Source organism: Osmerus eperlanus, chromosome 17 (genome assembly GCF_963692335.1).
Source record: "Osmerus eperlanus chromosome 17, fOsmEpe2.1, whole genome shotgun sequence".
Lineage (NCBI taxonomy): Eukaryota > Metazoa > Chordata > Actinopteri > Osmeriformes > Osmeridae > Osmerus > Osmerus eperlanus.
Window position 1 is genome coordinate 14,009,270 of NC_085034.1, and position 13,037 is coordinate 14,022,306.

General features: G+C 41.1%; 2 protein-coding genes across 4 annotated transcripts in view; both read right to left on the minus strand.

Moving 5' to 3' along the window:
• Window positions 1-8,037, minus strand: part of mpped1 (metallophosphoesterase domain containing 1) — a 50,931-nt gene extending 42,894 nt beyond the window's left edge. The window contains exons 1-3 of one of the 2 annotated variants that reach the window (XM_062483394.1): window positions 7,904-8,037; window positions 5,590-5,855; window positions 4,665-4,846 (exon numbers count right to left, since the gene is read on the minus strand). In XM_062483394.1, the coding sequence (XP_062339378.1) occupies window positions 4,665-4,846; window positions 5,590-5,762 (355 nt within the window). In that variant the 5' untranslated portion in view covers window positions 5,763-5,855; window positions 7,904-8,037. Of the gene's footprint in view, window positions 1-4,664; window positions 4,847-5,589; window positions 5,884-7,903 lie in introns of both variants that reach the window. The other variant, XM_062483393.1, reaches the window with a different exon arrangement.
• A 2,315-nt stretch (window positions 8,038-10,352) lies between these two features.
• Window positions 10,353-13,037, minus strand: part of scube1 (signal peptide, CUB domain, EGF-like 1) — a 198,383-nt gene continuing 195,698 nt past the window's right edge. For both annotated transcript variants that reach the window (XM_062482845.1, XM_062482844.1), the window contains 2 exons: window positions 12,947-13,026; window positions 10,353-12,837 (listed from right to left, as the gene is read on the minus strand). In XM_062482845.1, coding sequence (XP_062338829.1) covers window positions 12,685-12,837; window positions 12,947-13,026 — 233 coding nt within the window. In that variant the 3' untranslated portion in view covers window positions 10,353-12,684. The remainder of the gene's footprint in view (window positions 12,838-12,946; window positions 13,027-13,037) is intronic.

The following is a 13,037-nucleotide window of genomic DNA, read 5'->3' on the forward strand; positions in this document are numbered from 1 at the left end:
GCCACCTACGGTCTTCTTCAGACAATCGCCTGGTGGTCCCACTGCTCAAGAGCGCCCGGTCCCAACACAAGCTCTTCTCCTGTCTGGCCCCCCAGTGGTGGAACCAACTCCCCACCTCCATCAGAGAGACACTGACTGTCTCCCCACCTTGAAGAAAAGGCTCAAGACGCACTTGTTCCGGGAGTACAACGGTACTTAGGAATGGTTTGCTGGACCCCATGTTAGTTTCCTCAAGGATCACAATGACTCTTGCTTAGAGTCTTGCTGCTCTTGTTGGTTAGTGGTAACTGATTTAAATAGTTGTACTCGCTGTGAAATATTTTTTACTGTAGCTTGCTTGCTTTTCTACAGGTACACTTGCACTTACAGCGATTCATGTCGTTTAATTGTAACTTGTTTAACTACATGCTCTTATGGTTCTTCCCTTTGGCACTTGTTTTGGTTGTTCACAATATGTGCTTCAAGTTTTGGCTACCCGCAATGTTTTTGGGGCTATCTTGTTATTATCAGTGACCTATGCACCAGTGGCGGCTGCTGATCTTTCAAAGAGGGGAAGCTCATTTTCGGCCTACATCCTAAAAATGTTTTATTTATTTGGCTATTCACTGGCTAGTTCACCACTACGACACTAGCCTAGCCTACTGAATGAACGAATGATCTAACAAAACAATATTAATCAAGGAGGAAATGTGGAAATTAGGTTAAACTGAAACAAGGAACGTGGTGTATAATTGTATGAAATGTATGATGAAAATTGGTTAGCAATTTCGCCAAGCAAATACCAAGAAATAGGTTGCTGCAGCTTCGGTGACTTTTTGTAGTACAACATTACTGTCAATCAAAAGGAGATGTAGTCTTTTGACAGACCCTCCAATCATCACGCGGAAGCTCAGCGTCCAGGCCAGCCCACTCCTCCATTCACCCCCAGAGACGCTGAGCGTCCGAGGCGGGACATAATCTCAGCATTCATCCAATGACCGTATAGTTTCGAAGCACTGAAAAAAACTGTTAAAAGCAGCCCCATTGAAGTCCATGGAAGCTGAGCTTCAACCGGGAAATGCACTGTGACGCTACGGGAATGTATGAGAAGGAAATCAGTCAGTCGACCTGCTAATATATGTAGCTGATTCTGAAAGAACTCGTCTTCGATATGAACGTGTTTAAAATGCATTTAAAATGTTAACACAATAGTAAATATTTGACCATTAATTTTTATTTATTTTAGGGGACGCTGAGCTTCCCTTGCAGTCTTAAAGAAATCGCCACTGTTATGCACCTTCTAAAGCTCTCTCTTGGAAGTCGCTTTGGATAAAAGCATCTGCTAAATGAATAAATGTAAATGTAAGTCAGCTGTGCTCCATTTTGCTCCTAGATTCAGACCAGTAAATTGTACAGCTGAGCTAGCTAACTACTAGACTACCGCTGTGTGGGAATCGCAGGAGCTAACCAGTGAAGGTCGTACAAAAATACAGGGTGTAGATATCACAGCCTGGAAACATAGCTAGTTACATGTTATCACCCTGGCCTTTGCCTGTGGCGTTTCTGCAGCTGTCTTGCCATTTTAGGTAGCTAGCTATCTCCCAGAAGATAAAGGCCATATGGCAGGTTACACACTACTGTTGATTAATGGGTACATGAAGCACTCAAGATATGTATATCATTTAAAATATCTCCAAATGGTGTCTCCAAATGGTGTTAAAGACGAGTTTTTGTCGTTTTTGGTGTTAGCATTAGCATATTAGCGCAAATCGGCGATGACGTCACGTTGGGGAGTCGTGGAGGAGAGAAGCCTCAGCCTAGAATTAGAACTATGGCGACTGACTGGGATGAAGAAGAGGTGGCAAAAACCACTAATGTGTATGATGGCCCGCAGCCGTATAATTTCGAACCAAGTAGACTTGAGGGCAAATGAGGAATTGCCGAGACCTGATGGTCGTCAAAGCCAATTAAATGGATGGTCCGAGGAGAATGAGTGGAGAGTTGGTGAAGTGTCCTGGTGAGTTGCTATCATTTAGCAACGCAGCAACAATCTCCGGAGCTAGTCTACGAACAGCAGTGCACATCTAAAAAAAATGTTTTACTGTCAGTGAATAGCACCGAGTGAAAGTCACCGTTTTCTTTATATCTAATGACAGTGATCATTCAGGCCCTGACATTTAATTTTTGAGGCACTTGTCCTTTGGACAATTAGCCCTACATTTACGTTTCACTTTTCATTGCACAAAAGTCACGTCCGGGTAAAGATTGTGCCTTTGACCAACGAAGATGAGCTGTAATATTATACAAATGATAACAATTGAGGTGTTATAAAAAAATATATATTTGTTACATTAAACATTTACACAATTTCTGCAGAATGAAACACTTGAATACGAGTGAATTCGGCGCATTGAAGATGACATGTAAATTCCGATTGCGTCAGTAATTTTTTGGGCCCTATTTGTATGTGTATCTAATGGCTGGTTAAGCACTGTAGGGAGAAGTTGAAAAAATGTTTTTTGTCTCGTTCCAGTGATTGGCACACCTGGGTGATGGCATCGGATATTTTTTGTCATTTAGCACACGCCAGATTCGTTAGCATGTTGTATTTCCACTCACATAGCCCACAACCAGTGACGTGCGGTGATGTCAGTAAGAGGCTAGGAACTTGAATGGGAAAATGTGTCCAAACTTTTGACTGGTGCTGTACATGTTAAAGAATACAGGATCGAAGTGCGCAAGTGAGTTTTTCTCTTGTCATCCGTTGTGAACGGACAGTAAAAGCACTGCTTATTCTACAATTTTTTTGTATTTGATTATGCGTCGGCCTACCTGGTACATTCGTCAAACAATTGGAATAACACACATATTGCATATATAAATCACAAGAATAAACAGTAAAAATACAAATACAAGTTTATTAAATAAAATGATTTAATACAAATGTTTACGTTTGAATTTTGGCAGGGTAGGCAGTGCCTACCTTGCCTACCCAGACTGCACGTCACTGCCCACAACTGCTGAACAACGCCGACACACAGTGCTTGTCTTATCCACCACTCTCTCGCCTGTACTACTGTAACTGAATGGGAAACCGAAGTTTTCCCAAACTTGCAATCTTGAAAAGGCCGGCGGGTCCTCTTTCTCTCATGGGTCGCCACCACTCGTCCTTAGTGCTGCTAGCTAGCCTATCTCTGACTCACAGCGGCGCCAATCAGAGCTACAGATTAGATGTCCCTAAAGAAAACGAGTATCTAACAGTAGTTCCGCATTACATTAATTAATTTGCACGCAAGTTTTATTTTTATACCGTGTATTCTCTGTGTAATTTCATGCACCGAACCGTGATGCCTGTACCGTACGGTTCGGTACGAATACATGTACCGTTCCACTCTTAATAATGATAATTTCACCAACAAATCATTTTCTTCCAATCTAATGTCATAATAAATCCTAAAAAAACATTTATTTGTGAGGCATGTTTATTATTTTAATGATAGAATACGGATCACAGACTGCTGTCGTATGTGTCGTCCAACAGAAGTTAATGTCATGATACTAACGCTTCAGTGAAATAGCAGACTACTGTTTCCAAAGGTTAATGTATGCTCCTAATAATATCAGCATACATCGTATTGTAGATACATTTCACAATTGTGTTTTTTATCACAATGTTAAAGGAGCCAGTTATCACCCTGGCCTTGCCTGTGGTGTTTCTGCAGCTGTCTTGCTGGCAGTTTTAGGTATCTCCCAGATTTAACAAGCGCATGGGTGTGTGGCGTTGTGACATTAGTGGCGAGTCAGGTGGCTGAGCGGTTAGGGAAGCGGGCTAGCAATCAGAAGGTTGCCAGTTCGATTCCCGGCTGTGCCAAATGACATTGTGTCCTTGGGCAAGGCGCTTCACCCTACTTGCCTCGGGGGGGATATGTCCCTGTACTTACTGTAAGTCGCTCTGGATAAGAGTGTCTGCTAAATGACTAAATGTAAATGTAGTGACGTTTGTGACTGTGGCTAGCTAGTTAGCCACCGTTAGCTTCACTTTTCACCACAAAAACTTAAATTATACCTAAACCGTCAAGTGGAACCTTCACGTGGATACAAACAACACGATCGTGACCAAGACTAACATTTTGACACCGACTGTCTATGTAGTTCAAAAATTGAGGGACGAGTTAGGGTGGGAAAATTAATATTAATAAATAATAATATGAGAGGTTGTGCCTTGCCATTGCCAGAGGCAAGCAACACCAAATTAAGACAACAAGACCATATAACCTGAAACCAAGTTTATTAAATCTACTACTAAGTGATTATAGTTTAATTCCTTATTAAATAAATAATTCATACTATCCATGCTAATACTATAAAGAGATGTGCAGTATAAATAATGTAGCACTGTCTTCATTTCATACTGAAGGGCCCAGAAGACTGGTTCCTATCACGGTCCCTTCCTGCTGCCCAGAGTCTCAGGGAAATGTTTCTTCTGGCTACTGTCAGTTTAGACAGCGCTTTTAAAACAGACACAGCACACCATCATACCTGGGTTTTTGTCTGGACAATTCACAAACGTATTTCCAAGGAAATACATGCTGGCTAACAACATACATGGATATTGGGGTTGAAATGGACATGTAGGGTGTTCAGTGTGATGTTGTCTATCGTAGAACTGTTAGTTTCTGTCTCACCCAGCCAGTCGTTGAACTTCTTGACCTCGGAAGGGAGGCCCAACTCAGTGAAGTCTCCAGCATGGATGAACACATCTCCGTAGGGCATCTGGATGGCATCCGTGCGTGAGTGTGTGTCAGAGATGCACACAAAGCGCGTGTAACCTGGCGGCTTGGGAGTGTCGTGGGCCAACGGATCAACCCTGGGTGACGGAAAGAGAAGATATCAGATATTTTCTAAAACATACTTACCTTGATAACCAGCTCTGGCTACATAAAGGTTTTAAAAGGAGCTCATCTGTTCAACTTCTAACAGGGTAGACAGTGTTAAAATAGACTAGGACTATAACTGTAACACGTTTGAATGTCTACATTCTGCACCACCTTACAACTTGCTATCAAAGAGAGAGAAAAATATGCGTGAGACCACAATAAAGGCACAGCAGCAATGTGATGGAGAGGAACAGGGAAGAAACAGAGAAGAAGTGTGTTCTCCTATGGGAGTTCTTGTGACTGTATGGAGCTCTGTGGGGTCTCCAGAGGAAAAGTGGACCTGGTGAATAACAGTGGCCCACTTTAGAAAGCTCTCCTCCAGGTATGCTACCCGACCAGCCCAGCCTTCCCCAATACATCGCCTTAGTTATATGCCTACACAGTGAGAGACAGCATGGGGGAGGGGAGCATACCTGGAGGAAAATGGGAAAATGGGAAAAACAGAGGAGAAGGGGAAATAGGAGACTGTGCTGGTGTAGGAAGGAACTCAAGGTGCTAGATGTTTTTTTGTTTGTGGATAAGTGGGAGAGAGAAATAAAGACAGAGTGAAGGAGTTTGAAAAAAATTCAATAAAGAAAAAGAGTGAAAGTGAGAGAGCCAGAGGAAAGAGAGAAAGATGTAGAATAAAGGACAGAGAGCTGCATGCGATACATGCATGCGCGTCTCCACTCACATGTGCACGTGTGGGGGTTGGAAGCGTCCCTGGTTGATGTTGTAGAATGTGAAAGCCTGGGTGGGGTTTGTGCTGTATTCATCCACCTCTACGGCTGTCCTGCTGCCAGACCTCTGGGCCTGGGACTGCTGCTGTCGTCTCGCCGCCATGATCTCAGACAGGGTGAAGGCCATGACACCGGGGCCGTGATGCACACACACACTCGAGGCTGGAGCTTGGACTCAGCCTTGAATTTGGTTATTGGAAAAGACTTGCAGCAGGGCGGTCTGGGATACAGGAGGATGGGTTTGTCACCTGTAGTTAGTCAGGCAGAAGCAGACTGGTGCTGTGGATTGGTCTGGACACCAGGCAGTACAGGTGAAATCAGGGGAACAGCGGGCTGACCTGGGTTAAAATGAGTCAAGGGGCTTCCACTCCCTGGGGAGGGTTAAGGTGAGGTGGGGGACCTTACTGGGCACTCTGTCTTCAGACACTCTATGTTGGGCTGCAGCATAATAGGCATGCCCCTTCCTCCACCACTGACACACACCTGCACAGAGCAGACAGTGAATGAAACAAAGGCTGTTTATCAATTCGAAGAACGCTAAGAACATACTTGCGTTCTTGAGAAGAGAGTTCTTGCAAGCATCCTTGCGAGAACAGTCTTGCAAGACCGCAAGGACGGAGAATGAATTGAGATGCGGGTTTTCTTGGCCATTGCGCAATACCCTGGACTCGCTAGCTAGCTTATCGAAAAGTCAGAGCAAATTTACAAATTAGCCGTTTCATCAATAAAATAAGCGACTACACTGCCCATTTTTCGTCACATTCAGATGCTGATTTTCACGTACCATTTAGCTGAAATATGAATAGTAAAAAACTTGAAGTTATTAAGTTTTTCAGCCTCTCCTGACATCTTGCAATGACTTCTGGGAAATCATATGCGCTCTCGCTGGCCAAGTCACCATCCGATGCATCCTCGATAAAATGGGCAGATCAAGAACACTTCCGGGTATTTTTGGCGTTCTTGGTGACTTGTGTTCTTTGGATTGGAACCGTACTTGGCAATGAAATATGACGTAAAACGAGTTCGCAAGAACATAAGAACGGAGAAAAATTTGGATTGATAAACAGCCAAAGTCAATTATGCAGAAAAAGAAAACCAGAGAAGGAGAGAAAGTGAAAGGATGACAGAGAGATGCAGAGAGATTGATGAATTAGAAATAAAGAGAAAAAAAGAAAGAAAGAAAGATATAAAGAGAACAAACATTTTGGAACAATGACAGGCCAACTGAAAAAGCCTTCCTGAGCAGGGGATGATATAGTAGAATATATGACTTGTGGGAGGAAGGAAGGTTTAACAAATGGATGGGAGAAGGGCTGATTGATACACTCTGTGCGTAGGCACGCAGTGGACACGTTAATGATTGTGCCAGTTACATTTGCATTTCATTCATATTCTCTAGGTTGGACATAGGCTGAAAGAGGACATTATATGTAGTTGTACATTAGGCTTAAATATAGATTTGGGTAATAATTTACTTAATGGTAATGCATATGGGTAAAAGGGATGTTTTTTAATAATATTGAATAAATAGCCTGCAAAATAATTACATAATATAATATACAATATATTATAATAAAAGTCTATTATAGTTATATAAATCAATATTTAAAAGTATTTCGCAATGGAAAGTGATTTGGGTGAAATAAAAGGGATGACTATTTGATTTCAGGCCTAAACAAGATTACTTTCATATACCCTAGCTTTAGGATTAGCGAATAGTCCAATTGGCAGAAAGCATTGCATATCGTTTCTCACCGGGAACGTGTTGGTGTATAAATAGGCCCATTACTACATCCAGAAACTTTTGTAGTTTGCATTCCGTTTTCCGTCTGAGCATTTCATGATAACCTACGTTATTTTTTATATACCGATAGTTTACAATGCAGACGGCCACAGAGTTGGTTTTGGGAAATAACGGCCACCGAAGTTCATTATTTATGTTAAATATGAATCCATCTATTAGAAGATAAAGGTAGTAGCCTACTCTGTCGCCTCTTAAACATCGACACGCAAACAAAAGTAATAAAATAAATAAGTAAATAATATATAATAGCTTTTATACAATTAAAATACAAATTAGATTTAGGGGGCCTATACCTAGTAATACTTCAACGGCTATAATAATTTACTGAGGCGATAAAGCCTGAAATAGGATACAACATGCCGGAACTGAACTGGCATTTAAAATGCACCACGCCAATTAAAAACATAGCTTTATCAATCACCCAATAAACAGACAAAAAGACAATTACACAATAATAAACCTACTTGGGTTACGGTGGTCTCCCGGTGTGTTGGGTCGGTGCGTTAGGGAGGAGGTGGTTTTGTAGGTGAAAGGGTGGAATAAGGAGCTCGTGAGTCGCGCTGGTCCGTTTGAACGTGCACCGCGTTTTTTTTTTTTTTTGCTGGCTTCCCCCCCTCCTCTTTTGCTCGGGCTTTGGGTCTTTCCAGTTCTCTCTTTTTCTCTCTGATGTGGTCTGCTCAAGGCTTTCACCCGACTGTAGATCTCTCCGGATGAACAGTACAATAAGGAAGAGCAGAAGGGGAGGTCTAAGAAATATATGTTTTCATTTTAGTAACAGTGTGGAGAACAAGGTGTGGAAAACATCAAAGTGACAATTTCCACATCAGCAGATCTAATATCCAGACAATAGTGTAATCAATGCATGCCACTATTTAATTTACCTTTTTATGTGATGATGCATATGCTAATAAGGATCTAGGATATTTGACCCTTGAATTTGAGTTTCATTGTTTTATTATTATCCTTTTTGCTGCTGACCTCAAATCCCACAGACTTACTGCAGTACTGTAGATTCTGAACCGTCAGTGTTTGAAAAGTATGATACCTTGAAATGCTTCTCTGAACAAAATGTTAAAAATACTTAGATTTTTAGAATGGAGAAACAATGGAGAAACAACCAGAATGTCAGAAACAACCCTTACTATAATTTACTTTGCTTTGTGCCAGTTAGAGCAATGTAAAAACTGGGTAAGAGCTAGTTCTTTAAGCAGTACTGGCCTTTACTGTAGATGTGCAAATACGCCATCTGTTGGTTACATCTTGCCATCAAAGTCCCTTATATTGAATTGAATCTACCCACGGTTGTAATTGTAAACATTTCCAAACTGTGTAATCAGTCTCTGTATTCATTGTCACGAGTAGGCAAGGCCATAGCCATGTAGTCAACATTGGGGGTGACTAAATCTGCTGGGGAGTTTAAGGGGCCCTTTACGTTTAGTTATGAATATGACCAGATTTGAATATTGGGGGGGGGGGGGGATGTGTCCCCCCTAATATATATTCTGTAGAGCAGAAGGAGGAGGAGGCATGAAGATAAGACGAATGGGGGCTCTGAGTCTTATCTATTCATCTACCAGTCTCATTTGCCTGGAGATCCAAAGGGTTGATATGAAGTCCTATAAAGTTCAGGAAGGAAACTGTGGATGTTCCTGTCAGATCCATCACATGAGCTGGTGCATAAAATGCTAACCAGGCTTCTCTCCTACCATTTATAGCACATCAAAGTATGCATAATTTGAACCCTTATAACATTTACATCACCCAGCATATTGTTCTTCAAATGTAAGCATGCTATATGTAGAATAGGGAAGTCCAAATAAGCTAAAATGGGGTGGACATCTTGGTTATGTCATCTAAAATGGGTGATGTTATTTTTAATGGGGCTCTCAGATTTACTATGCAGATTGCCAGACTCAAAGATAAGGACAATATTAGCACTGTCAGCTAAATTTCACAGAGCCGTATTTCAGCTTGGTTGCTTCTAACTACCCCTGCAGCCATGGAATATTGTGTACACTAACGACTGAGCAAAATGAAAAGATTTGTGATATGTCGAATAACTCATTTTATAATTTGCTAGACCACATGTTATGAATAACTTCCAATTACTATAAACTGGTCTGTTCTGGAAAGGGGTAAATTACACTTGTCATCACTGCCAGCCATTCAGGCCCAAAGTCCTGTAGCAAAACTTCCAGAGACAGAATGTATCTGTGTCATAAATATTAATCTATCAAGCATTGCACAGTCAGTCGGTGAACAAGTTAAGAAAGCTTTATTGCTTGCGGCCGGCCCACAAGGAGACAAAAACATCACACGCCATTGTGCTACAAATTTTGTCCGCTAGCATGTTGTGCTAGCTACCTATTTAAACAGAACCGCTCTTGACAGTCATTGGTTAAAACAAAGGCATGCAAATTTCTCATGGCTCTTCCTTCATTGGCTCCCTTGCATAGACCTAGCACGGGTGTGTGCGTGCGTGAGTGTGTGCGTGTGAGTGCATGTTTACGACATCAACCCTGATTAAAACACAACAGCAGAATCTCCGGTCCTGATGTTGTAAAAGCTCCTCCACATAGGTGTCAAGCAAATAGTGACCAGACCTCGCGTCTCCATGTAACCCTTGTCAAACAGTATCTCTTTAAAACAAAGAACAAACCCCCCTCTTCTTAGTCCTCAGCCCCAAGATAAGAGTCTTGTATGTTTACGAGTTTGAGTTCAGATTTGGGGGTAGGCCTCTTTGCACACAAGGAATTCTGAACACAGTATCATTTTATACAGAATAAAAAGGTTACATCTTCAATTTTTCCAACAATCTGTGGAATTAAAATAATAATTTGAACATCAAATTCCATATTTTTGAGATAATGTGAGGAAGGTCAGAACAAAGAGAAAACAGAAAGATTGAGAAGCATTGTGGAGTAATTTCTGCTACTGTTTTATTTAAATTGGTTCTTTACTCAATTTTCATGGACCAATACCACAATGGCACAACACTGTGATACAGTTTTGTTCTTTGGGTACAACTGACTAACACAAAAGTTAAATTTTTTCCTCTATAAAATGGACTAAAGTACATACATACAATATTTTTTTTTGTCTCTCACACCCTCACACAAACAGACATGACACACATAAACAGGCACCCATACACACTCACAAACACACATTCCTCAATCTCCCATACGCAAAAGAATACATTCGCAGGAAAAGTCTATCTCAAATGTTTTGAGCATTTCATACATTATCATCAGAAAACTCTTGATTACCGGCAATGGAGGCAGACAGTCATCTCTACCTCAGTGGCAGCCATTTCGAGTGGACTGGGACAAACACTCATACCTCGGCCAAGAGACAATTTTTCTTACTGAACTAAAAACAATGTTATGAATGTAGGTCAGTGACAACCGAGTTCTTATGAGAATGACACGACAATGCGAGTTGGAACAAGAGATGGATCACTAGGTCATTTCAGGGATCAGACACTACTTTGCATCATTTTGTTCCTCAATTACATACTACGACAGAGGCCCTTGTATATGACCTCTGGGTTAGAGAATACGAGCCATATATATTTATTACTATCCTTGTGCCCAGCACAAAGAGTTGATGTTTTTATAACCGGGTTATAACACTGTAATATGTTTGTGATAAGATGATAATAGGTACCAACACTGACTGTCGGGGCAATTTACGTGGACAGTTTATTTTTATTTTCTTCTTTATTAGTAAGCGTTTACTGGCTACCCATAGCAGCTGCAAATGTTATGTATATACAGACACTCTTATAATAGTTAGCTGGCTCTCTCGTACAGAGCTAATCCCATGTGACTGTACCTCCGTCACTACATTCACTAATTCACCTCATATTCTACAATCCAGTCACACAATACATCTCTGCTTCCATCCCATTGTGTAGAAATGGCATTAATCTTCAATATGATATTTTGAACTGATTGGTTTTAAAAACGATAGTATGGAGGTGAATGATGCTTGTAAGGTTGGGTTATATTGATACAGAAATATATTGTACATCTCCTTCCTTATCAGTGACAGGAAGCAATGTGTGAAGGAGAGCCGGTCAAGAAAGGGGCTTCATTGTTAAAGGCAGGTATTTGGGTTTTGTGTGCTTAGTGCCATCATACAAGAAGCCTTTCATTGTATGCCCCTTCTCTCTGGCAGCAAGTCAAAAGAGTCTTAAAGGAATGAGGCAGGGCTTGGGAAGGGAGCCACTGTGTGTCATTACCCTTTAAATGATACATGTGCATGTGTGTACTAAAGTTTACCAAGGAGTCATGAATGACTGACATTTGGACAGATTTGTGTTTTCTTCTCCACAAATGACATGTTACATTTCTATACAACACAGAACAAAAGAAAATGTAACTTAGATTTCTTTTCTCTACAGTTTACAATATACAATTCAAGTGCAATTAAAGTTCCAAATATTAGTTACATTACATACATTTCTCTCTAGTAACGCCTGTTGCTTGCAGGTAGTTTTATTTTATATATCTTGTTTTTAAGATCTGCAATACAGCCTTATAATTCTTTTTCGACTAAATTTAATTTGTATCCGTGCGCTTCAGGATGAATCATTAGTTTATGTGGAATGGTCTGAAACTCAATCCAATTTCCTTTGTTTAAAATAACTTTTAAGTGCACCAATTCTTTCAGTTCCAACTCTTGCGAGTATACTGAGTATAAAAGCACGAGTATACAAGATATGTATAGAAATATATATACATATATTTTACAATACAGTATATCTATCTATCTATATGATGCATCCATGTACTTGTTTGTGAATAATTGTTTTGAACACTTGTATGCACTTGCACATGTTTAAACAAATAAAAACATACATAGGTGCATACACACCCAAACACACATTCCACTTGTGGCTTAAGTGCCTGTACTGTATGTACGGTAAATGCACATATATCAGACATCCATGATGTGGGCTTCTGCAAGTTCTAACACATATAAATATCTCAAAATAACAACTACAAAAAAAACAGGTGTGTACTGTTAGAATAAAAACGAGGATGGTAGAAACAAAAGGTGTTAGGAAAGTTGGGAAAACATTAGGGTGTTTAGTATTGTGCAGGGAGGGCACTCTTTGCAAAGGAGGACTGAGGGGCAGAAATAGAGGTACAAGGGCTGAAGTCAAAGGTTGGGGTGTATGGAAAAGAGTCATTTAGGAGTTACAGGGTAAAGAGGTGAGAGACGGGGGAGTCCCAGTCTATTTGTACGGCCGGAGGAACCTGGTGACTTTGGAGCGGAGCAGTTTGATGAAGGAACGGGGAAACATCTCTTTGGACTCCTGCGCTGTGTACCTGAAGTAGTTCTGGGGGTGGGCCAGCACATCGAACAGGGCCTTTATCAGCTTCTTATCCTTCAGAGAGGCACATGAGAAGGGGGTGGGGGCTGACGTCAAGACATGGTGGGGTAAGATACAGGAAGTGGTAAAGAAAGCAGATCCCAGTCAGGGAAAGGCCACTTACTTTCAGGATCTCCTGGTGGTTCTCTGAGGCGTAGAGGCGCCCGTCTCGCACAATGTCTTCTATCAGTTGCTGGTAGTCCTCTGTAACGCAA